This window comes from Ranitomeya imitator, chromosome 4 (assembly GCF_032444005.1).
Source record: "Ranitomeya imitator isolate aRanImi1 chromosome 4, aRanImi1.pri, whole genome shotgun sequence".
Taxonomy (NCBI): Eukaryota; Metazoa; Chordata; class Amphibia; order Anura; family Dendrobatidae; genus Ranitomeya; species Ranitomeya imitator.
Window position 1 is genome coordinate 398,410,756 of NC_091285.1, and position 24,522 is coordinate 398,435,277.

General features: G+C 48.2%; 1 protein-coding gene across 1 annotated transcript in view; it reads left to right on the plus strand.

Annotated features, from left to right (window-relative positions):
- The first annotated feature begins 83 nt into the window (after window positions 1-83).
- Window positions 84-24,522, plus strand: part of GDI2 (GDP dissociation inhibitor 2) — an 88,920-nt gene continuing 64,481 nt past the window's right edge. The window contains exon 1 of the mRNA XM_069765333.1: window positions 84-276. Within this exon, the coding sequence (XP_069621434.1) occupies window positions 232-276 (45 nt within the window). The 5' untranslated portion in view covers window positions 84-231. The remainder of the gene's footprint in view (window positions 277-24,522) is intronic.

The following is a 24,522-nucleotide window of genomic DNA, read 5'->3' on the forward strand; positions in this document are numbered from 1 at the left end:
GACGTTTCCGGAAGTGACAACTCTCTATAGCGGCGAGTCTATGAGGCTGCCCTTCTTGGCTCCTTTCTGATTGGTTAACTAGTGACGTTCGAGCACGTAGGGAGTGGTTGTCCGTGCGCGCTCCCGCGTTCTCTTTGCCTGCGCTTCCGCATCCGCCGACAGCGCAGTGTGTGAGCGCGCTCCCGACTTTTCTTTGCTGACAGACGCCCGAGTCACCCGCAGCCGAGCACCATGAATGAGGAGTACGACGTTATCGTGCTGGGGACCGGCCTGACGGTGAGCATGTGTGCACTTCTCTCTGTGCCCGCCACACCCCCGCCTGGTGGCCTCCAACTTCCTGGGCACACTTCCCTCACAAGGCCTGGAGCTTCAAGGCAGTGCCCGCCCGTGAGGGCGCACCTGTGGGTCTGTGTGCAGCTGGAGAACGGAGCATGTGCACTTATGTCTATAGGAGCTGTACTGGGGAGCGGTGTGTATTGTCATGGAGGCGCCCATGGGGAGCAGTGTACTGATGGGAGAGGTGCCCGTGAGCAGCGACACACCATTATGGGGGTATGTATGGGTAGCGGTGCTCTCATAGGGTAGGCGCTTGTGTATAGCGGTGCTATGGTAAGAAAGGTGCCTGGGGGGATGTGCCTGGGGAGTGATGGTGCACTGGTGCGGGGGAGTGCCCAGGGGTGGTGGGGGAGGTTCCCGGGGTGGTGTCGCACAGGTGGGGGGGGGGGGGTGCTATGCCTGGGGGTGGCATTGCACTGTTGGGGAATGTGCCCGAGGGCAATGGTGCTTTGGTGGGGGAGGGATGTGCCTGGGGGTGATGCACTGGTGGGGGGGGGGCTAAGTGCCCAGGGGTGGTGGGACAAGGTGCCTGGGGTGGCGGCGCAGCAGTGGGGGGAGGTTCCCAGGGGTGGTGGCGCACAGGTGGGGGGATTCCTAGGGGTGGCGGTGCACTGTTGGAGGGGAAGGTGCCCGAGGGTGGTGGCGCATCGGTGGGGGAGGGATGTGCCTGGGGGTGGTGGTGCACTGTTGGGGGGGGGGGGGGGGAGGGTGAGGTACCCGGGGCAGCGGTGCACCATTGAGGGGAGGTGTCTGGGGTGGCGATGCATCGGTGGAGAGGGGAGGTGTCTGGGGTGGCGATGCATCGGTGGAGAGAGGAGGTGCCTGGGGGTGGCATCGGCGGGGGTGACGGTGACGCACTGGTAGGGAAGGTGTCCTGGGGTGGCGGCGCACCGACCCAACAGCCGCGAGACATGCTGGCGTGGGGGCTAGAACATGTTTCGAGCACACTGAAGACACTCTGTTAGCACACGAGCATGCTGGGATAACACCTTACCTGAGCATGTCCGCTCACCACTACATATTACACATGAGCTCCTTGCCATTCCTCCAGCCGGATCCTTCTCACATATCTAGGAGTAGTGTGAGGCCCTTACACACATCAAATGGTCTTTGGTCCTGTGAAAACTGGCCTGGTCATGTGCACCTGGTGTGTACATGTCCAGCTATAGAAAATGATTGCTTCGGAGTTATAAGGCTACTTTCACACTAGCGTTAACTGCAATCCGTCACAATGCGTCGTTTTGCAGAAAAAACGCATCCTGCAAAAGTGTTTGCAGGATGCGTTTTTTCTCCATTGACTAACATACGCGACTGATTGCCACACGTCGCAACCGTCACGCGACGGTTGCGCCGTGTTGTAGTGGACCGTCGGCCGCAAAAAACGTTCCATGTAACGTTTTTTGCAGCCGACGGACCGTCTTTTCCGACCGCGCATGCGCGGCCGGAACTCCGCCCGCACCTCACAATGGGGCAGCGGATGCGCTGAAAAGCAGCATCCGCTGCACCCGTTGGGCGGCGGAGACAACGCTAGCGTCGGGCCGACGCATCGCGACGGCCCCGTACCGACGCTAGTGTGAAAGTAGCCTAATACACTTTCTTTTTAAAGAGGGAGATTTTATCTTGAGGCTAATTCTTTAGAAAGTAAAACAAATGTGTATTCTTTTCTGGTGAAAATTCTTCCAAGAACAGCACCACACCAACATGGTGTATGTAGTGCTGTTGGTCCATCCTGTACATATGTGCTCTTATAAATCATAATTGTTTTTTGTTTTTTAACCTTCTTCAGGCTGCATAATTTTACAACGTTAACAGGCTACAGAGGTACAATTGTACCTTCATATATATTTTATTGACATTTGGCCAATATAGTCTGGACCAAAACTGCAGAGATGTCACGAAATTTCAGCCCTCTACGGCTTTTCGGAAAAAAAAATTATTGCAATTTTAAAACGGAATAGTTACAATTGATGGAATATAGGCTGAACTGGATGGACAAATGTCTTTTTTCGGCCTTACTAACTATGTTACTATGTTACTATGTTAATTGTACCTACTCAGCCAGTCGAAGGTTGTTGTCCACACAAAAGATTACAGCAGCCTCCGTAAGCGACGTGTGCAGACATTTACTATATGAAATAAACTGCATTACTGCTGAATATAATATACCCGTATATACTCGAGTATAAGCCGACCCGAGTATAAGCCGACCCCCCCCTAATTTTGCCACAAAAAACTGGGAAAACCTATTGACTCGAGTATAAGCCTAGGGTGGAAATGCAGCATTTACCGGTGAATTTCAAAAACAAAAATAGATCATTAGTTCCCCATAGCTGTGCCATATAGTGCTCTGCACCGTTCATATTTCCCCCATAGCTCTGCCATATAGTGCTCTGCACCGTTCATATTGCCCCATATCTGTGCCCTATATGCTCTGCACCGTTCATACTGCCCCATATCTATGCCCCATATAGTGCTCTGCACCGTTCATACTGCCCCCATATCTGTGCCCCATATAGTGCTCTGCACCGTTCATACTGCCCCATATCTGTGCCCTATATGCTCTGCACCGTTCATACTGCCCCATATCTGTGCCCCATATAGTGCTCTGCACCGTTCATACTGCCCCATATCTGTGCCCCATATAGTGCTCTGCACCGTTCATACTGCCCCATATCTGTGCCCTATATGCTCTGCACCGTTCATACTGCCCCATATCTGTGCCCCATATAGTGCTCTGCACCGTTCATACTGCCCCATATCTGTGCCCCATATAGTGCTCTGCACCGTTCATACTGCCCCATATCTGTGCCCCATATAGTGCTCTGCACCGTTCATACTGCCCCCATATCTGTGCCCCATACAGTGCTCCGCACCGTTCATATTGTCCCATAGTAGTGCCCCATATAGTGCTGTGCACCGTTCATACTGCCCCATATCTGTGCCCCATATAGTGCTCTGCACCGTTCATATTGTCCCATAGTAGTGCCCCATATAGTGCTCTGCACCGTTCATATTGCCCCATATATGCTCTGCACCGTTCATATTGTCCCATATATGCTCTGCACCGTTCATATTGTCCCATAGTAGTGCCCCATATAGTGCTCTGCACCGTTCATACTGCCCCAGACATGCTCCACATAAATCTGTGCCGCTGCTGCAATAAAAAAAAAAAAAAAGCCATACTCACCTCTCTTGATTGCAGCTCCCGGCGTCTCGTTCCGGCGTCCGGTCCCGGCGTCTCCGCACTGACTGATCAGGCAGAGGGCGCCGTGCACACTATATGCGTCATCGCGCCCTCTGACCTGAGCAGTCGGAGCGGAGCGACGCCGGGAAGATGGAGCGGCGCCCGGCGGCTGGAACGGGGACAGGTAAATATGACATACTTACCTGGTCCCAACGTCCGGCTCCCTCTGCCTGTCCCACGGTCTCCGGGTGCCGCAGCTTCTTTCTCTATCAGCGGTCACCGTTACCGCTGATTAGAGAAATGAATAGGCGGCTCCACCCCTATGGGAGGTGGAGCCGCCTATTCATTTCTCTAATGAGCGGTCCCACTTGACCGCTGAAGAGGGGAAGAGCTGCAGCACAGAAGACCGTGGGACGTCAGGGGGAGCGCCAGGATCGCTGGGACTAGGTAAGTATACCTCAGCGCCCTCACCCCCTCACCCGCCGACCCTGCCACCCACCTTGACTCGAGTATAAGCCGAGAGGGGCACTTTCAGCCCAAAAATTTGGGTTGAAAATCTCGGCTTATACTCGAGTATATACGGTACTTATAAAATGAAAGTATTTAGCACACACAATGGCCAATTTATATAAGCCCATAAACACCAGCCGCGGCAAGGTGACTGACCTTTGACACCCTAAACCTAATATTTATCAAACATGCCTCTGACAGGCTAAAAGCTTACAGTTTTAAAGGGCAGGAGGGATCCTGAACCAATTAAAAATGGCCTCAGGTTGATGGAAGGAAGAGCTCGATCAAATATCGGCCATTTGTTGATGCACCGGTTTTCCTCTAGTTTTGCGACATTGCACACAGCGATGTATTGGTCTCGCTACACGTCTTTTCATGCCTATGATCCAAGTCCTGCAGACCGTAACTTGCCCTCTGTGATCTGCCTGCCTTGGTGTTCAGTTTTTTCATGAAAGTGCCGAATCGGTAGATTGTTGATGTGATATCTACTGGGAATGATGCAAGGATGTTGCTTTGAAAATTATAGCTTGGCTCGGTTTAATCGACCACCGACTCTCAGCAAACCGTTCGTGGCCAGAGCACTGACCTCGGAGCGGACTTCTGGATCGTCATCCGGATCCTGGATGTTGAAGACTTTCTGGAAACATTCACTTCCCTTCTGTCCCAGCAAAAACTTTGGACCTGAAAGCCAAGAAGAGTTGGCAAAAGAATTTATGGACATAGGTCTAGTGGCATGATCGGCTGGATTAAGTTCAGATGGGATATAGTGCCACTGTTCAGGTTTGGAAGACCTTCTTATTCTCTCAATGCGGTTACTGACGTACACGTAGAAGCGCCTTGTTTGGTTGTAGATGTAACCTAAAACAACTTTACTGTCACTGTAGTATTGTACGTCATCTATGTGAGTGTCCAGCTCATGCTGAATAAAGTCTGCAAGTTCTACTGCAAGCACAGTCCCACAGAGTTCAAGCCTGGGAATAGTGTGGTCAGGCTTGGGAGCCAACTTGGCTTTGCCGAAAACGAAACCCAACATGATCTTGATTGTCGGATCCCGTTACCTTCAGGTAGGCAACAGCTGTAATGGCCTCCGTGGATGCATCAGAGAACACATGGAGTTCCGTCCTAGTGCTAGCAGCAAGTGAGATTCCGGCGTAGCATCTCGGTATATGGATTTCATCCAAAGCACACAGACTGCTTTCAGGTTTCCCATTTCGATTCCTTATCAGGAGGTAGTGGGGTATCCCAGTCCTTGATGGTTTCGGAGAGCTGTCTCAGAAGGGATTTACCTTGTATGGTAATTGGTGCCACGAATCCCAGTGGGTCATACAGGCTATTTACCACTGACAGGACACCACGTTTAGTGAATGGTTTGTCTGCACAGTTGATTTGGAAACCGAAGGCGTCAACTGATAGGTTCCACCTCAGGCCTAAGCTTCTCTGCACATGCGGACGGTTTGGTCCCAGGTCTATATCTTTGAATCCAGGTGCGTGGTCACTTGACTCAAAGGCTCTCATGACATCCGAGCTGTTTGAAGCAATTTTGTGCAGTCTAAGCTTAGCTCGGTACAGCATATGTTGGGTCCTTTTAAGTAGGTCGATTGCTGCTTCTTCTGTGGGTAGAGATTTTAGTCCATCATCTACGTAGAAGTCTTTCTCTACAAAGTCTCTGGCGTCTGTTCCATACTCAGACTCTCCTTCTAGTGCGGTTCTCCGCAGGCCATATGTTGCCACTGCAGGTGAAGGGCTGTTCCCGAATACATGCACCCACATGCGATACTCCACCATCTCTTTGCTGGGGTCATTGTCCTTGTACCACAGGAACCTGAGGAAATTCCTGTGGTCCTCTCTGGCTATGAAACAGTGAAACATCTGTTCAATGTCGGCGGTGATGGCGATGGGCTCTTTCCTGAACCTCATCAACACTCCTACTAGGTTGTTTGTCAGATTAGGACCTGTGAGGAGGACATCGAGAGATACGCCTTGATGTTTGGTGCTTGAATAAAAAACAACTCTAATTTGTTTAGGTTTCTTCGGGTGATATTCTCCAAATGAGGGTAGGTACCAGCACTCCTCGTTTTCCTTTAAGAGAGGCGCTGGCTCCGCATGGTTGTTATGGAATATTTTGCCCATAAAAGTGACGGTGTTCTTTCATCTCCGGTTTATTGCTTATTGTGCGCTGGAGAGAGTTGAACCTGGACAAGGCTTGTTCACGATAGTTCGGGAGCCTTACCCTGGTAGCTCGGAATGGTAAGGGAAAAACCCAGTGATTGGCCTCGTCCTTAAGGAACTCATTGTTCATTATCCTGATGAATTCCTTGTCTTCCATAGACGGGGGCTACTTTGTTGTCATCCTTAGTGGTACGAAACACCGTTTTTTTTTTTTTTTGTTTTTTCTTCTTTTTCCCCCCCCCCCAAGTCGTCTTCATAGGGAGAAGGGATAACATCAGGCAGCTGTACAGGACCTGGAAGGTTTTCCTTCACCTCATAGTGATGAGGACATGGTTTGCAGAAAGTAGTGCGCCCGTCTTGGCGTACGTAGGTCTTAAAGGAATGGACTCCTGTTCGGTCCAAGCGTACATTTCCTGTGACTACCCACCTCAAGTCAAGTCTCTGGACGTAGGGGGCGTAGTCAGGACCGTTACACTGTTGGCGGACCTTATATATCCTTAAATTATCTCTGCCGAGCAGAAGTAGGATTTCAGCATCTGTGTCCAAAGGAGGGATAACGCTGGCTAGGTGCCTTAAGTGTGGTTGGTGGAAAGCAGCTTCCGGGGTAGGGATCTCATCCCTTTGGTCTGGTATTTGATCGCATTCGATTAGCATAGGTAGAGGTATTTCTACGTCTCCATTGACAGGAGAAGTAATAAAACCTTGTGCTCTTCTGCTGCTAGTCTCTATGCGCCCCGAGCAAGTATTGAGTGTAGGGCGTTGCTGGTCCCTTGATTCTAAAGGCTTCAAAGAACTTAGGTCCAGCTAGGGATCAATTGCTCTGATCATCAATGATGGCGTACATTTTTACTGCCTTCTCTGGTTGCCCTTCTGGATAGACTCGGATTAGGCATATTCTGGCACAGCATTTAGCACTTTGATTCTCCCCACATACCTCTGAGCAGGTAACCGCTGTGGTGGACTTGGTGTGATTCTGTGGCTCCCCGCCATGGTTTATAGCTGGACTAGAGATAATTGCGACTGCTGGATCGCTGGTGGCTGAGGCTGGGTGCAAAGCTGATGGGTGTCTTCACACTTAATGGCAGATTTACAGTCCTTGGCCATGTGTTCTGATGAAGCGCAGCACTTGAAACATACCCCAAGTTCGCTGAGGATTTTCTTGCGCTCCTGCATGGTTTTGGACCTGAAGCCTCTACATTTGTTCAGTGAGTGTGGTCTTTTGTGAATGGGACACTCACGATTGAAAGACTTATCCCTCAACGGAATAGTGTTCTGCTTATCGGCAGGTACTGCAGGTGATGGCAGGTTAGTCTTTCTGACGTTTACACTGTTCCTTGAGTCCTTGCGTCTATGTGCGACACTTTCATACCTTGATGAAGGTGTTGCTGGAGCTGCAGTGTTAGACTCCACGAAGTCGAGGCTAGGGTCGTTCCTCATTTGGGCTTGTTCGTCAATGAACTTGCAGAACTGAATGAACGGAGAAAAGGTGACGTCATGTGACCTTTTATGTTATGACCTGGTGGTTAAGAGGCCACACTGATATGACCTGGTGGCTAAAACGCAACATGGAGGGAGCTCTGAGAAGGTGGTATCTCTACTGACCGCAGTCCCTAATCCTAACAACACTAGAAATAGCCGTGGGATGTTCCTGACTCTCCCTAGACACCTCTTCACAGCCTAAGAAATAGCTACCCCTAAAGAAGGAAATAGAAAGCTACCTTGCCTCAGAGAAAACCCCCAAAAGGAAAGATAGCCCCCCACAAATATTGACTGTGAATGGAGAGGGAAATGACGAACATAGAAATGAAATCAGAATTCAGCAAAGGAGGCCAATACTAAACTAGATAGAGAGAAAAGGATACTGTGCGGTCAGTATAAAAAACTACAAAATCCACGCAGAGATGACAAAAATGAACTCCACACCGACTCACGGTGTGGAGGGGCAAATCTGCTTTCCCAGAGCTTCCAGCTAGCCTGAATAAGACATAGTGACAAGCTGGACAAAAAGACATATTTGCAAAGCAATAGAGTCCAAACGAATGGACAAACAAAAACAAGCAAAAACTTATCTTTTGCAGACAAGGACTGGCCATATGAAAATTCCAAGGAGATAACCAAATCCAACCAAGAACATTGACAGCAGGCATGGACTAAAGCCCAGAGCAGGTTTAAATAACAAACCCAGGCAAGGCGATTAGTGAAGGCAGCTGCTACAGCTACCTAAAGGAGCAGCAGTTCCACTCGAAACCACCAGAGGGAGCCCAAGGGCAGAACTCACAAAAATACCATTAGCAACCACAGGAGGGAGCTCCAGAACGGAATTCACAACACTTTTATACCTGGAGACGCACACTGCCCACTTCTCTTGTAGACTATGTGGCAGCTTTGAGACGATTGGGTTCACCCCATGGGCAGTGTCCAGGTAGCACAGTCCAGACAGACAAGGGTCTCTTTTAGCAAGATCCAGCTCCATAAGCAGGTCACTTAAAGGGAACCTGTGACCCCGTTTTTTCAATATGAGCTAAAAATAGCGTTCAACTGCGAGCAAAGCCGAAAACCATTAGTGCGCATGCGCCGGCGCACTATGTCCCGGAAGTATTTTGCTGTGTTCCGGCACATAGTGCGCCGGCGCATGCACACTAATGGTTTTCGGCTTTGCCCACAGTTGGGCAAAGCATTCTGCGCAGGCGCAAGAGCCGAATGCACTGCGCAGCAGCAAAAAACGCGATCTGTGCGATTCACAGATCGAGTTACGTCAGACTCGCCGAGGAGTAGGGGGAGAAACAGTGATTTCACAACGCCCATTTGACCAGACCAGCGTGATTGACTTTACTATGGTATTTTGGCAGCAAAGGTGGGGATTCAGGGGACAATAAAGGCACTATTGTAAGGCACAGCTCAGGCCCTATATAACGCTATTTTTAGCTCATTGAAAAAACCGGGTGACAGGTTCCCTTTAAGTCCAGAAGCTTGTGGGCTTCCTTAAGGTTGATCCTTGGAACATTCTGCAGTCTCTTGAATAGGGATTTTTCTATGGCTTCAGCGTTGCCGTAGGTTCTTTCGAGTCTCTGCCAGGCCGCAGCGAGACCTGCTTCTGCTTGCCCCACATAGACAGTCCTAAGACTCTTGATACGGTTTGTGGATTCAGGACCCAACCATTTTACCATGAGGTCGAGCTCCTGCTCCGCGGATAGGTTGAGATCAGCAATGACGGCCTTGAAGGTTGCTTTCCAGGCTCTGTAGTTCTCTGCATGGTCGTCGAATTTTGAGAGGCTAGTGCTGATTAGCTCTCTGCTCACCATGAACCTGGCAAACTCTGACATGTCTGATCCTTCACTCTTTGTTACCGTATTAGCTTGTGGTGCCCCTCGGGCGTATAAGCTGTGTGGTGTAGAAGGGCGAATTGTTCCCGGGTAGAATGATGTTGCTCCAGGGTTGAGCTGTGGTTTAACCTCTGGAGATTCTGATGACTGCTGCTTGAAGTGTGGAGGCAGGCTGGAGTGTGCCTTGGGGTCGTCTTGTGGTGGACTGCTCCTGAGGGGGTGCATCACGGCGTTGATCTTAGGTCTCTGTAGGGGCTGTGGGCAATACTGGTGCCATAGGTTGGGCTGACTTGGACGTTTCCGCAATGTTGAACGTCGCTGGAGAAGGTGTGCGCTGCAGGTATCTGTTTCTGCACGTAGTCTCTGGTACGAACAGCTGGGTCGTCTTCTTCCTGTGGTGGCAGGCAAATAGGGTCGAGGTTTTGCTTTAATACTTGCTCGAGTATTTTTACTTCAGCTAGCGCGATTTCTTCCTCCATTTCAGTTTGAAGAATCTTTGTTCGAGCCTCTCTTTCTGCTTTTGCCTCTGCTTCAAGAATCTTTGCTCGGGCCTCTGCTTCTGCTTTCTTTTCTGTGTATGAACGTCTTAGTTTGGGTCGCTCTACGTTTAAACGGGCCTCTAGAATTCTGTCGCTGAGGGCTGAAGTTCTTGAGCAGGATGATTTGTATGACCGAACGGAGTGTTTAGATGAGGCTGACCTGTGCGATCTAGTTTCTTGCAGATGGGCGATACGAAGCTCCGCCTTATCTTTTGGCATCTTGCACGGCGTCGTCGTGGGCTTCATCGATTTTGTGGTCTTTTAGGAAGGTGGCGTACTTTGCGGACAGTCTCTTGTATCTGCCATGGGCCGTGTCTAGCTGTCTTATAGTGTCCTGTAAACTCACTGCATCATCTTTGTGGCGTTGGACGCTTGACATGAGGGAGGCAACTCGTTCCCACAGGTCATCCAGGTTGTCATTGAACTCATCCCTTGTGGAATGGCAATTCTCGAGGACCTTTAATGTTGGCTTGATGGAGCGTACTGGTCGTGCATCTGGGTCTGCTGCGGATGCGGGCTCTGCTTCCCTGTCTTCATAATGGACAGTATCGGGTTGTATTTGCTCTGTTTCAGCATTGGGGAACTGCGTAAGGTCCTTTTCGGCTATTTTGATTAAAGGTGCGCTGTCTCTTTAAGAAACTGAACTTTTGAATTGGGGGCTGGAAATCGTGGTGCAGCTTAGTTGCAACCCCCTGATAAGATTCCCAAGGTGTTTTTGGAGAATTGTGGGGTTCTGCAGTCTGACAATCTGCAGTGATGTGGTATAATACGCAGAGAGTCTTTATGAGCAATGCGGTCTGAGGTGACGCTGCAGGAGATTTTAGCAGAGCAGGGCTGCAGTATGTGAGCAGGCAGACCGTGGGCACATGGATAGGGATATAAGGATGATTCTGGCCGGGCTTCAAGGCAGTCTTTCGACTGTTCTGTCCCCACATGAGGCGAATGGAGGTGTAGTTGGCTAATAAGCGTCGAGAGAGAATCGTACCTTCAGTGTTTCCTCGATATCAGGCACAGGACCAATGCTGCTCATCGTCCGAAGAGATGATGCACACCAGGGATTGTGCAATCCAGACTTGTTTATTTGGATATCTGGACATACATCCGATAACTGGTAATACAGTACTTTCTCCAGAAATGCAGGTGTAGACAAGGTACATTAAGATGTAGCACCAAGTATGACTGCAAGTGTGAGCAGCAAGAGAGTGGTCGAAAGACTGATGCCTTCCTAAGCCTGGTTAAAGCGTGTCCTCTCACAACAGAAAGTAAACTGAAAATGAAATGGCTGCCAGAGGAAGAGAAGACTTGACCCCTGAACCGGAAGTGAAAGACATGCCCATAAGAATAAATGAATAACAAGCTGCCATACGGAAAAGGCCATTGGGTGGCAGCAGAGTAAAATATCACATATATAACAAAATACATGGAACAGCACATTTTGTTTCTACCAAACAGTTCTACTTTGGTTTCATCAGACCATATGACATTCTCCCAATACTCTTCTGAATAATCCAAATGCTCTCTAGCAAACTTCAGACGGGCCGGAACATCTACTGGCTTAAGCAGGGGGACACGTTTGTCACTTTAGGATCTGAGTCCCTGGTGGCGTAGTGTGTTACTGATGGTAGCCTTTGTTACAGTGGTCCCAGTTCTATGCAGGTCATTCACTAGGTCCCCCGTGTGGTTCTGGGATTTTTGCTCACCATTCTTGTGATCATTTTGACCCCATGCAGTGAGATCTTGCATGGAGCCCCAGATCGAGGGAGATTATCAGTTGTCTTGTATGTCTTCCATTTTCTTATTATTGTTCCCACAGTTGATTTAATCACACCAAGCTGCGTTCCTATTGCAGATTGTCTTCCCAGCCTGGTGCAGGGCTACAATTTTGTTTCTGGTGTCCATCGACAGCTCTTTGGTCTTCACCATAGTGGAGTTTGGAGTGTGACTGAGGTTTTGGATAGGTGTCTTTTAAACTGATAACAAGTTTAAAAAGGTGCCATTACTACAGGTAATGAATGGAGGACAGAGGAGCCTCTTAAAGTATAAAGGTACCGTCACACTAGACGATATCGCTAGCGATCCGTGACGTTGCAGCGTTCTCGCTAGCAATATCGTCCAGTGTGACAGGCAGCAGCGATCAGGCCCCTGCTGTGCTGTCGCTGGTCGGAGAAGAAAGTCCAGAACTTTATTTGGTCGCTGGACTCCCCGCAGACATCGCTGAATCGGCGTGTGTGACACCGAGCCAGCGATGTCTTCGCTGGTAACCAGGGTAAACATCGGGTAACTAAGCGCAGGGCCGCGCTTAGTAACCCGATGTTTACCCTGGTTACCATCGTTAAAGTAAAAAAAACAAACGCTACATACTTACCTACCGCTGTCTGTCCCCAGCGCTGTGCTTCTCTGCTCTGGCTGTGAGAACAGCGGTCGGAAAGCAGAGCGGTGACGTCACCGCTCTGCTTTCCGGCTGCCCGGCGCTCACAGCCAGAGCAGAGAAGCACAGCGCCGGGGACAGACAGCGGTAGGTAAGTATGTAGCGTTTGTTTTTTTTATGTTAACGATGGTGACCAGGGTAAACATCGGGTTACTAAGCGCGGCCCTGCGCTTAGTTACCCGATGTTTACCCTGGTTACCGGGGACCTCGGGATCGTTGGTCGCTGGAGAGCTGTCTGTGTGACAGCTCTCCAGCGACCAAACAGCGACGCTGCAGCGATCCGGATCGTTGTCGGTATCGCTGCAGCGTCGCTTAGTGTGACGGTACCTTTAGTTACATGTCTGTGAGAGCCAGAAATCTTGCAGGTTTTTAGGTGACCAAATACTTATTTTCCACCATATTTTGCAAAATAAATCTTGCCAAATCGGACAAGGTGATTTTCTAGATTCGTTTTCTCATTTTGACTTAGTTGTGGTCTACATATGATGTCAATTACAGGCCTCTCTCATCTTTTTAAGTGGGAGAACTTGCACAATTGGTGGATCACTAAATACTTTTTTTTTCCCCACTGTAAATGTTTCAGATCACCAAACAAATGTAAATGTTAGACAAAGCTAACACGAATAAAAACAAACAAAATGCAGTTTTTAAATGAAGGTCTTAAGGGAAAAATTAAATTCAAAGCTACAGGGACTGTGTAATATTGATTCTCTCGCCTCCACCACCCTTAAAACATAAATTATCACATCCAAATTCCGTAGTAACACCTGTTCTCAATCAAGAAATCACTTAAATAGGACCTGCCTGACATCATGCCACGATCCAAAGAAATTCTGTAGCAAATGAGAAATAAAGTAATTAAAATCTTATCAGCTTGGAAAAGGTTTTAAAGCCAAAATTAACCCAAGAGCACAGCAATAACTCATGCAAGAGGTCACAAGAGACTTCTCAACAACATCCAAAGAACTGCAGTTCAGTTAAAGGAAATCTGTCACCTCATTTTAGGCCTATAAGCTAAGGCCACTGCCATTAGGGGCTTATCTACAGCATTCTGTAATGCTGTAGATAAGCCCTCGATGTAGCCTGAAAGATAAGAAAAACAAGTTGATTATACTCTCCCAGGGGCGGTCCTGGTTCGGTCCGATGGGCGTCGTGGTCCGGGTACGGCACCTCCTATCTTCATACAATGACGTCCTCTTCTTTGCTTCCTGCCACGGCTCCGGCGCAGGCGTTCTTTGCCCTGTTGAGGGCAGAGCATAGTACTGCAGTGCGCAGGTGCTGGACCTCTCTGACCTTTCCCTGTGCCTGCGCACTGAGGTACTTTGTTCTGCCCTCAACAGGGCAAAGTACGCCTGTGCAGGAGCCGCGGCAGGAAGCAAAGAGGACGCTCTAAAAATGTCCTGTGCATGAATGGCCCGTCCAGGAGGTGAATGTGTGTTGTTTTCCCTAGTAGTGCACAACTTCTTTAAATGCAGAAGTCATCTAATCCTCTATAGCTGCCCTTCATGTGCCGTCAGTAGAAGACAGACACGATTTACAGCAGCAGATCTTCTTCCAGTGGACCGTCTTTACTACAGAACTTTACTTTATATTTGCTTCTTATGAACTAGCAGGCCATGTACACATTTGCAGTGTTGCTTCCAGCATCACTTGCAGATTTCTGCCTGAATTCTCTCTGTATTGTGTGGAACTCTTGTTGAAGATAGTCTTTGTGTAGCACCAGTAGGAAATATATCCTGCAAGTACACGTGGCTTTACCCCACTGCACCAAAGTTCAGATTTTTGTCCCCCACATCTTGTGTAATGAGCCATGATTACTTCAGTCGTCCTGTCATACAGGTCAGACTACTGTACGTACACGAGCTGAGTGTAGGGCAGTAGCTTTGTCATAATCACTGAGCTGGAGATTAGGAGGATCCCTATACCTGGCCCGCATGTCACAACACATGACTACATCTCAATACCTTTGTACCTTAATGTCATCGTCTGTGTCTGATCAGGACTTTCCACTCTTTATGCCACATTAAAATAGGAAATACAGGGTGCCAATAACTCCGTGCACACATTTTTCTTGAGATGTTCAACTGTGATGGCTCTAACCATTTAGGGTATGTTCACACGTTCAGGATTTCCATCCTTTTTTTTTCAGGACAGTTTTTTTAAAAAACTGCAGCTCTTGGCAGAAAACGCAGGTCCTTTTTTTGTCCTTTTTTGATGCGTTTTTTGATGCGTTTTTTTATCCTTTTTTTACTGTGTGTTTCCTAGGAAGCTTTTTAGGGCTAAAATGGCTGAAAATACCTAACCCTACCCCTAACCCTACCCCTACCCCTAACCCTACCCCTAACCCTACCCCTAACCCTACCCCTAACCCTACCCCTAACCCTACCCCTAACCCTACCCCTAACCCTACCCCTAACCCTAACCCTAACCCTAACCCTATTCTAACCTTAGTGAAAAAAAAAAAAAAAATTCTTAATTTTTTTTATTGTCCCTACCAATGGGGGTGACAAAGTGGGGGGGTGTCATTTACTATTTTTTTATTTTGATCACTGAGATAGGTTATATCTCAGTGATCAAAATGCACTTTGGAGCGAATCTGCCGGCCGGCAGATTCGGCGGGCGCACTGCGCATGCGCCCGCCATTTTGCAAGATGGCGGCGCCCAGGGAGAAGACGGCCGGACGGACACCGGGACGCCGGGTAAGTATAAGGGGGGGAGATTAGGGCACGGGGGGGGCATCGGAGCACTGGGGGGGGGCATCGGAGCACGGGGGGGGGGGCATCGGAGCACGGGGGGGCGGGATCGGAGCACGGGGGGGCAGCCACACTCCGCCCACGCACTTCCGCCCGCTCCCCCGCACTTCCTGCTGCAGCGGTTCTGCACATCAAATCGCAGTAAAACCCGCAGATATATTTTTGATCTGCGGGTTTTACTGCGATTTTGACCTCACAATGGAGGTCTATGGGTGCAGAACCGCTGCGGTTCAGGAAGAAGAATTGACATGCTCCTTCTTTTTTCCGGGAGCTATTCAGCGTGTCTTTTTTTTTTTACAATTTCCGGACCATGTGCACAGTGTGTCCTGTTTTCCATAGGGTACAGTGTACTGTACCCTGCATGGAAAACAGCTGCGGAACCGCAGCCGCAAAACCGCCGCGGTTCCGCGGTATAAAAAACCCACTGTGTGAACATGGCCTTAGTCTGTCATCTTTTATGCTTGGACGTTAGTTGCTTAATAGAAGTCATTGTTGGAATAGGTTTAGTGGGATTGTTAATAACATCTTACTTGTGTCCTGTGAGGTGGAGTCCAGGAAACTGGTCATGCATCTGGCATCGTGCCACGTCCTATGTGTTTTGACTGCATAATGGAGAGTTTCATCCAGAGCTGACGTTGCCCAGATTTCACTCAAATCTCCATTATAGGAGTTTTAGTTTAAGTAGGATGTGTTGGGAAACAGTTTATTTCTGTTGGTACAATGTATATTGCAAGTTTGGCTTGTGTAAGTGTATGATCCATGCCCCTATCATGTTATATCGTGCCCACGTCAGATCCAGTTTGTGAGAAGGTGGTTGCATGTCTTCTGTCTGCGATGTCTGACTATGAAATGCTTACCAGAGAGCAGAACTTTGTTTAGATAGTGAGAATTCTTTGTAAAGCTGGAGAACTTGTGACTACCTTGTTACTTTTCAGTTAAGGTACCGTCACATTTAGCGACACTGCAGCGATCAAGACAACGATGCCGATCGCTGCAGCGTCGCTGTGTGGTCGCTGGAGAGCTGTCACACAGACAGCTCTCAAGCGACCAACGATGCCGAAGTCCCCTGGTAACCAGGGTAAACATCGGGTTATTAAGCGCAGGGCCGCGCTTAGTAACCCAATGTTTACCCTGGTTACCAGTGTAAATGTAAAAAAACCCCAAACACTACATACTTACATTCCGGTGTCTGTCGCGTCCCCCGGCGTTCTGCTTCCCTGCACTGACTGTGAGCGCCGGCCGTAAAGCACAGCGGTGACGTCACCGCTGTAATCTGCTTTACGGCTGGCCGGCGCTGACAGTGCAGGGAAGCAGAAGGCCGAGGGACGCGACAGACACCGGAATGTAAGTATGTAGTGTTTTTTTTTGTTTGTTTTTTTTTTACATTTACACTGGTAACCAGGGTAAACATCGGGTTACTAAGCGCGGCCCTGCGCTTAGTAACCCGATGTTTACCCTGGTTACCAGTGAAGACATCGCTGAATCGGCGTCACACACGCCGATTCAGCGATGTCTGAGGGAGATCAAGCGACGAAATAAAGTTCTGGCCTTTCTGCTCCGACCAGCGATGTCACAGCAGGATCCAGATCGCTGCTGCGTGTCAAACACAACGATTTCGCTATCCAGGACGCTGCAACGTCACGGATCGCTAGCGATATCGTTCAGTTGTTCAGTGTGAAGGTACCTTTAGAAGAACATAGGATCTGCAGATATACGAGAGCTGTAAGTGCCCGATGGTACTGCTGCGCATAGTCCGAGCTATGGAAATCTGTTTCGTTTTTCTCTATTCTCACCCATCATTGTCCTAAAAGATCTGACATTTGTGATTTCTGTCGCGAGGCACATTTAATCTCTAGGTTTCTAAATCCCACCGTACAGTATAGATGGCTCACACAAATGGCTGTTTGGTTGATAGTGGCCTTCCCCGTAAGTAGGAGCACTCTCCTCGACTGAGCGCTCCCCTGTTCTTTGTGTGAGAACCACTACCCGAGTAACCTGGCAGTGGCCTCTGCCAGAGAGTAAAAGGGTTGCCAGATTCTTCACTCTTCTGACTTTATATGTGCCCCCATTACACATTATACCATCGGTCGCACTGATATCGTCGGGTTCGAACAAAAATTAGCGTAGTCTAGTCTAATGTGTGGGGGGCTGTAAATTCCATCTTTTTTTTCCAGATGGTCTTTGGGAGCATCTATTTCTATTATCATGGTATGCCTTATTGCCATTGTGATCCCTCCTTCTCGTTTCAGCATACGTTAGCATGTTTCTGGGATACTGTAAATGTTTAGCTGCAAACGTTTCTCTGTGATACCCATGCATTCTGGCAGGGGTTTCTAGACTGGCCTCAGAACTGATGAGTAATATCTCTGGCGGTGTAATAATTAACAGTAATCCATGTTAATAAGCTATTATAGTGAATCTCCAGCCTGCAGAATTGCCTTTCTGTTTTAGGCTGCACAATAATAACTTGTACAGGTCGAAAGGTGCCCCTATCCCCCCCTCCCTATATATTCAAAGGGGTTGTCTGGAGAAAATGAAAAGTTCCACAGGGTGCTTTAGAGCTGAAAAAAAAATAAAATAACTTTTCTACCGGCACCCACCTGGATTCAGCACAGGCCGCTCCATGGACTGCTGCAGCCTGTGATTAGTTGCAGTGGTCACGTGACCTGAACAGCCATCATCAGAAAAATATCCAGTGACGTGTTGCTGAAGTCACAGGGTCAGCAGTCCTGCTGCTGGTGGAATGGTGATGTCTCCTCTTCCCGTGTCAGCGAATAATATGGAGCCACTTGTATTAGCTCTAGGTTACTACCGGTAGGGGAGAGTTACTTACGGTATTTTTTTTTTCCAGCTTTTATGGGATGATGTCACTGACCTCTGCGCTATTGGAGACTGCGCCAACAATCTCTAAGTCTACAAGCCCATAATCTGTAATATTGGCTCTCTGGAAGCAACGTACTTTCACTGCGTCCAAAATGCTGCAGTGGATGGGGTGAATAGAAATCCAATTCCCCACAGTGCTTCTTTAGGCCATGTTCACACAGTGCGTTTTTTACTGCGGAACCGCAGCGGTTTTGCCGCTGCGGTTCCGCAGCTGTTTTCCATGCAGGGTACATAACAATGTAACCCTATGGAAAACAGTCACTGCTGTGCACATGATCCGTAATTTCGTTTAAAAAGCCGCGCAGAATAGCTGCGGCAAAAAAGGAGCATGTCACTTCTTTTTCCTGAACCGCAGCGGTTCTGCACCCATAGACCTCCATTGTGAGGTCAAAATCGCAGTAAAACCCGCAGATCAAAAATATATCTGCGGGTTTTACTGCGATTTGATGTGCAGAACCGCTGCAGCAGGAAGTGCGGGGGAGCGGGCGGAAGTGCGTGGGCGGAGTGTGGCTGCCCCCCCGTGCTCCGATGCCGCCCCCCCCGTGCTCCGATGCCCCCCCCCCCAGTGCTCCGATGCCCCCCCCAGTGCTCCGATGCCCCCCCCGTGCCCTAATCTCCCCCCCTTATACTTACCCGGCGTCCCGGTGTCCGTCCGTCTGGCCGTCTTCTCCCTGGGCGCCGCCATCTTGCAAAATGGCGGGCGCATGCGCAGTGCGCCCGCCGAATCTGCCGGCCGGCAGATTCGCTCCAAAGTGCATTTTGATCACTGAGATATAACCTATCTCAGTGATCAAAATAAAAAAATAGTAAATGACACCCCCCCCCCCCCACTTTGTCACCCCCATTGGTAGGGACAATAAAAAAATTAAGAATTTTTTTTTTTTTTTTTTCACTAAGGTTAGAATAGGGTTAGGGGTAGGGTTAGGGGTAGGGTTAGGGGTAGGGTTAGGGTTAGGGTTAGGGGTAGGGTTAGGGGTAGGGTTAGGGGTAGGGTTAGGGGTAGGGTTAGGGGTAGGGTTAGGGTTAGGGGTAGGGTTAGGGGTAGGGTTAGGGTATTTTCAGCCATTTTAGCCCTAAAAAGCTTCCTAGGAAACACACAGTCTCTGCATAGAAAACTGCATAAAAAAAGGATAAAAAAAGCATCAAAAAACGCATCAAAAACGGACAAAAAAAGGACCAAAAAAAGGACCTGCGTTTTCTGCCAAGAGCTGCAGTTTTTTAAAAAAACTGTCCTGAAAAAAAAAGGATGGAAATCCTGAACGTGTGAACATACCCTTAAACTGCGCAAAATAACCTGCAGTATGTGTTTCCTTGCCACAGCATGTCAAGTTCTCTTGTCGGAATGCTCTCTTCTGTGTGGAATTTCCCCATAGACTTGCATTAGACACGGAAAATCTGCAGTTAAAGAGCACATGTATTGTGAATGCGTTTACGCAGGTGTGTTTAGTCTGTTTTGGCCTAATAAATTTTTAAAAATTACGTAGGGTACCCCCAATACTGGCACTTTTCCCGGCTGTTTCCAGTTGCCCTGGTGTAGTGGCAGTCGGGGTAGTGGTATTGATTTGTCAAAAACCTCACCTGGCATCAAGCCCTGGGGTTAATATAGAGAAGTGTGTATCAGACACCCAGTAATAAAGAATAAAATACTTCCCCATACTATTCCTCAGTTTATTGAAAATAATAATTTAAAGAGAAATCCCATGCAGATCTGCCATAATCCAATGAAACTGATGTAGTCCAGAAATGGACACCTGAAAAACATAAGACAGAAATAGAAACAAGACTGTCCATACTTCACCAGTTTATTACCCAAAATATTGCCTTGAAACTCCAATGTAGTCCACATTCCTCACATTCGGTGTCTGTGAATAGCCGTGAAGTGACTGCTATTCACAGACGCTGGGCACTCATGAGCGTTGTCGTCACTACCCGGCGACAGTGAATAGCTGTCACTCTACTGCTATTCAGACGCTGGAGCAGGATATAGGAACATTTTGAGTAATAAATTGGCGAACGAGGGACAGTCTCCTGTGCTTATCTTGTTTTATGTTTTTCAGTTATCAATTTGTGGACTACATCGGATTTGTTGACTACGTCAGACCTGCAAGGGATTTTTTTTTCGTTTTCAATAAATTGGTGAACGAGGAATCGTGTGATGGAGTCTTTATTCAAATAGTGTTGTTTTTTTTTGTCACTTTTATTTTTTATTACCGTATATACTCGAGCATAAGCCGAGACCCCTAATTTTGCCACAAAAAACTGGGAAAACTTAAAGGGAATCGGTCACTGAATTTTGGCCCTATAAACTGCTGCCACCGCCATCAGGGGCTTATCTACAGCATTCTGTAATGCTGTAGATAAGCTCCCGATGTAACCTGAAAGATAAGAAAAACAAGTATACTCACCCAGGGGCGGTCCCAGTGCGGGGCACGGGTTCGGCACCTCCCATCTTCATACGATGACGTCCTCTTCTTTGCTTCCTGTCGCGGCTCCTGCGCAGGCGTACTGATTTGCCCTGTTGAGGGCAGAGCAAAGTACTGCTGTGCGCTGGCGCTGGGCCTCTCACCTTTCCCGGCGCCTGCGCACTGCAGTACTTTGCTCTGCCCTCAACAGGGCAAATCAGTACGCCTGCGCAGGAGCCGCGACAGGAAGCAAAGAAGAGGACAACATCGTATGAAGATGGGAGGCGCCGAACCTGCGACGCCGACCGGACCGCACCAGGACCGCCCATGGGTGAGTATAATCTAACTTGTTTTTCTTATCTTTCAGGTTACATCTGGGGCTTATCTACAGCATTACAGAATACTGTAGATAAGCCCCTGATCGCGGTGGCCGCAGTTTATAGGGCCAAAATTCAGTGACAGACTCCCTTTAATGACTCGAGTATAAGCCTAGGGTGGGAAATGCAGCAGCTACTGGTAAATTTCAAAAATAAAAATAGATACCAATAAAAGTAAATTGAGACATCAGTAGGTTAAATGTTTTTGAATATCTATATTGAATCAGGAGCCCCATATAATGCTCCATACAAAATACACCCCATATAATGCTCCATAAAGTTTGATGGGCCCCATAAGATGCTCCATACAAAATACACCCCATATAATGCTTCATACCAAATACACCCCATATAATGCTCCATAAAGTTTGATGGGCCCCATAATATGCTCCATACAAAAATATGCCCCATATAATGCTGCACAAAAGTTGATTATGGCCCCATAAGATGCTCCATAGATACATTTGCCCCATATGCTGCTGCTGCGATTTTAAAAATGACATACTCACCTCTTGTCCTGAGCAGGCGGGGACACCGGCACTTGCGATATTCACCTGTCCCCGTTCCACCGCTGTGCGCCGCTCTGTCTTCCGTCTCTCCCGGCTCTCTGCAGTGACTGTTCAGGCAGAGGGCGTGCACTAAACACGTCATCGCGCCCTCTGACCTGAACTTCACAGCCAGAGGACGCGGAAGACGGAGCTGCACGGGGCGTTGGAACGGGGACAGGTGAATATCGCAATGCTCACCCTCCTGGCGCGGTCTGCGCTTCCCTGCTTCTGATGCGATGGTCTCTCCGCTGCCTGCAGCTTGTTCCTGTGTTCAGCGGTCACTGGTACCGCTTATTAAAGTAATGAATATGCGCTCCACCCCTATGGGAGTGGAGTCACGTCCATAGTCATTACTTTAATGAGCGGTACCACGTGACCGCTGAACACAGGAAGAGCTCCCAGCGCCCGGAGACCATCGGAGAAGCAGGGACTGTGCCGGGAGCAGATGAGTATGATGTGACAGAGAGACAGACCGGTGGGGGTGACGGGAGACAGACCGGTGGGGGTGACTTGAGTATAAGCTGAGAGGGGCACTTTCAGCCTAAAAAAATGGGTTGAAAATCTCGGCTTATTCTCGAGCGTATATACGGTACCTGTTTTAGTAATTGGGGTACACCCTTTCATTACTAACCCTGCGACTTGATGCCAGCTGTTATTTTTGATAAATCACAGCTGTCACCAACTACAATTATCCCGCTTGCCACAACTCCAGAGCAATTGGGAAGAGCCAGGCAAAGCGCCGGAATTGGCACATCTATGTGACAATTCCGTTATTTACGGTATTTATTAGGTTAATACATGTACAGTAAACTGCACCCACATGATACTTCGTTATCCTTGAAATATATAATATCTACCTCATATCGCTCTACTCTCCCATATCTATCTCTTTGCACATCAAATCTAACATACAAAAGAGATGCAAAAATGCAAGTAAGCAGAGTTGCGGGATTCATGCGGAAATTCATATTAGTGGAATCCTGAACAAACACGGATCATGGAAACGTACCCTAATACTATGTCAGCCCATTCCAGGGTGGTTCATACTATCACTTTTCTCTGTCTTGGGGTATAGAGTGGTCAGATTATGAAATTTACTTCAATTCTTGTAACTTTATGCCATAGTTATTTAACAGAAATAAAACTATGGAATTTCATAGGAAATGAGTCTGTGATATTTTCTTAAAAGCGACTATTGGAAAACCATTTCCTAGTAGTTAAAGGGAATCGGTCAGTAGGATCAACCCTCCTAAGCCATCTATATGGGCATGTGGTCATATGAAGCTGAATAAAATACTTTGATGTCTATCTGATGATTTATTCCAGAGTTTTTGTTGTATGTAAATGAGCTGTCAAGATCTATGGTCCGGTCATAGGATCGGAGAATCAGCCTTCAAAGCTCATTTTAAATGAAAGGGGACATTTCCAGTTTGAGACGTGTAACCTAACACAGGCAGTAGAACTAAACGGTCTCCTTACAAACACGTTAACAGCTTCAGCTCTGCTGTATTGCAATGCTGGCTGCTGTGAGATGGAAGATGAAGTGGTGAGAGGAACCTGCAGTTGTGTGAGGTATAATCAAACCGCTCTGCAGTGAGATCAGGAGAGCGGCCATCACACATCACAATGGTAAATGCCCCCTTTCACTTAAAACTTAGCTCTCGTGCAGATCAGTGTCCAGCCCATAGATCTTAACAGCTTATTTACAGTGCCTACAAGTAGTATTCAACCCCCTGCAGATTTAGCAGGCTTACACATTTGGAATTAACTTGGCATTGTGACATTTGGACTGTAGATCAGCCTGGAAGTGTGAAATGCACTGCAGCAAAAAAGAATGTTATTTCTTTGTTTATTTTTTTTTTTAAATGTGAAGTCTTTTCAGAGGGTCATTTATTATTCAACCTCTCAACCCACCAGAATTCTGTTTGGTTCCCCTAAAGTATTAAGAAGTAGTTCAGGCACAAAGAACAATGAGCTTCACATGTTTGGATTAATTATCTCTTTTTCCAGCCTTTTCTGACTATTTAAGACCCTCCCCAAACTTGTGAACAGCACTCATACATGGTCAACATGGGAAAGACAAAGGAGCATTCCAAGGCCATCAGAGACAAGATCGTGGAGGGTCACAAGGCTGGCAAGGGGTACAAAACCCTTTCCAAGGAGTTGGGCCTACCTGTCTTCACTGTTGGGAGCATCATCCGGAAGTGTAAGGCTTATGGAACTACTGTTAGCCTTCCACGGCCTGGACAGCCTTTGAAAGTTTCCTCCCGTGCCGAGGCCAGGCTTGTCCGAAGAGTCAAGGCTAACCCAAGGACAACAAGGAAGGAGCTCCGGGAAGATCTCATGGCAGTGGGGACATTGGTTTCAGTCAATACCATAAGTAACGTACTCCACCGCAATGATCTCCGTTCCAGACGAGCCCGTAAGGTACCTTTAGTTTCAAAGCGTCATGTCAAGGCTCGTCTACAGTTTGCTCATGATCACTTGGAGGACTCTGAGACTGACTGGTTCAAGGTTCTCTGGTCTGATGATACCAAGATCGAGATCTTTGGTGCCTACCACACACGTGACGTTTGGAGACTGGATGGCACTGCATACGACCCCAAGAATACCATCCCTACAGTCAAGCATGGTGGTGGCAGCATCATGCTGTGGGGCTGTTTCTCAGCCAAGGGGCCTGGCCATCTGGTCCGCATCCATGGGGAAAATGGATAGCACGGCCTACCTGGAGATTTTGGCCAAGAACCTCCGCTCCTCCATCAAGGATCTTAAGATGGGTCGTCATTTCATCTTCCAACAAGACAACGACCCAAAGCACACAGCCAAGAAAACCAAGGCCTGGTTCAAGAGGCAAAAAATCAAGGTGTTGCAGTGGCCTAGTGAGTCTCCTGACCTTAACCCAATTGAAAACTTGTGGAAGGAGCTCAAGATTAAAGTCCACATGAGACACCCAAAGAACCTAGATAACTTGGAGAAGATCTGCATGGAGGAGTGGGCCAAGATAACTCCAAAGACCTGTGCCGGCCTGATCAGGTCTTATAAAAGACGATTATTAGCTGTAATTGCAAAC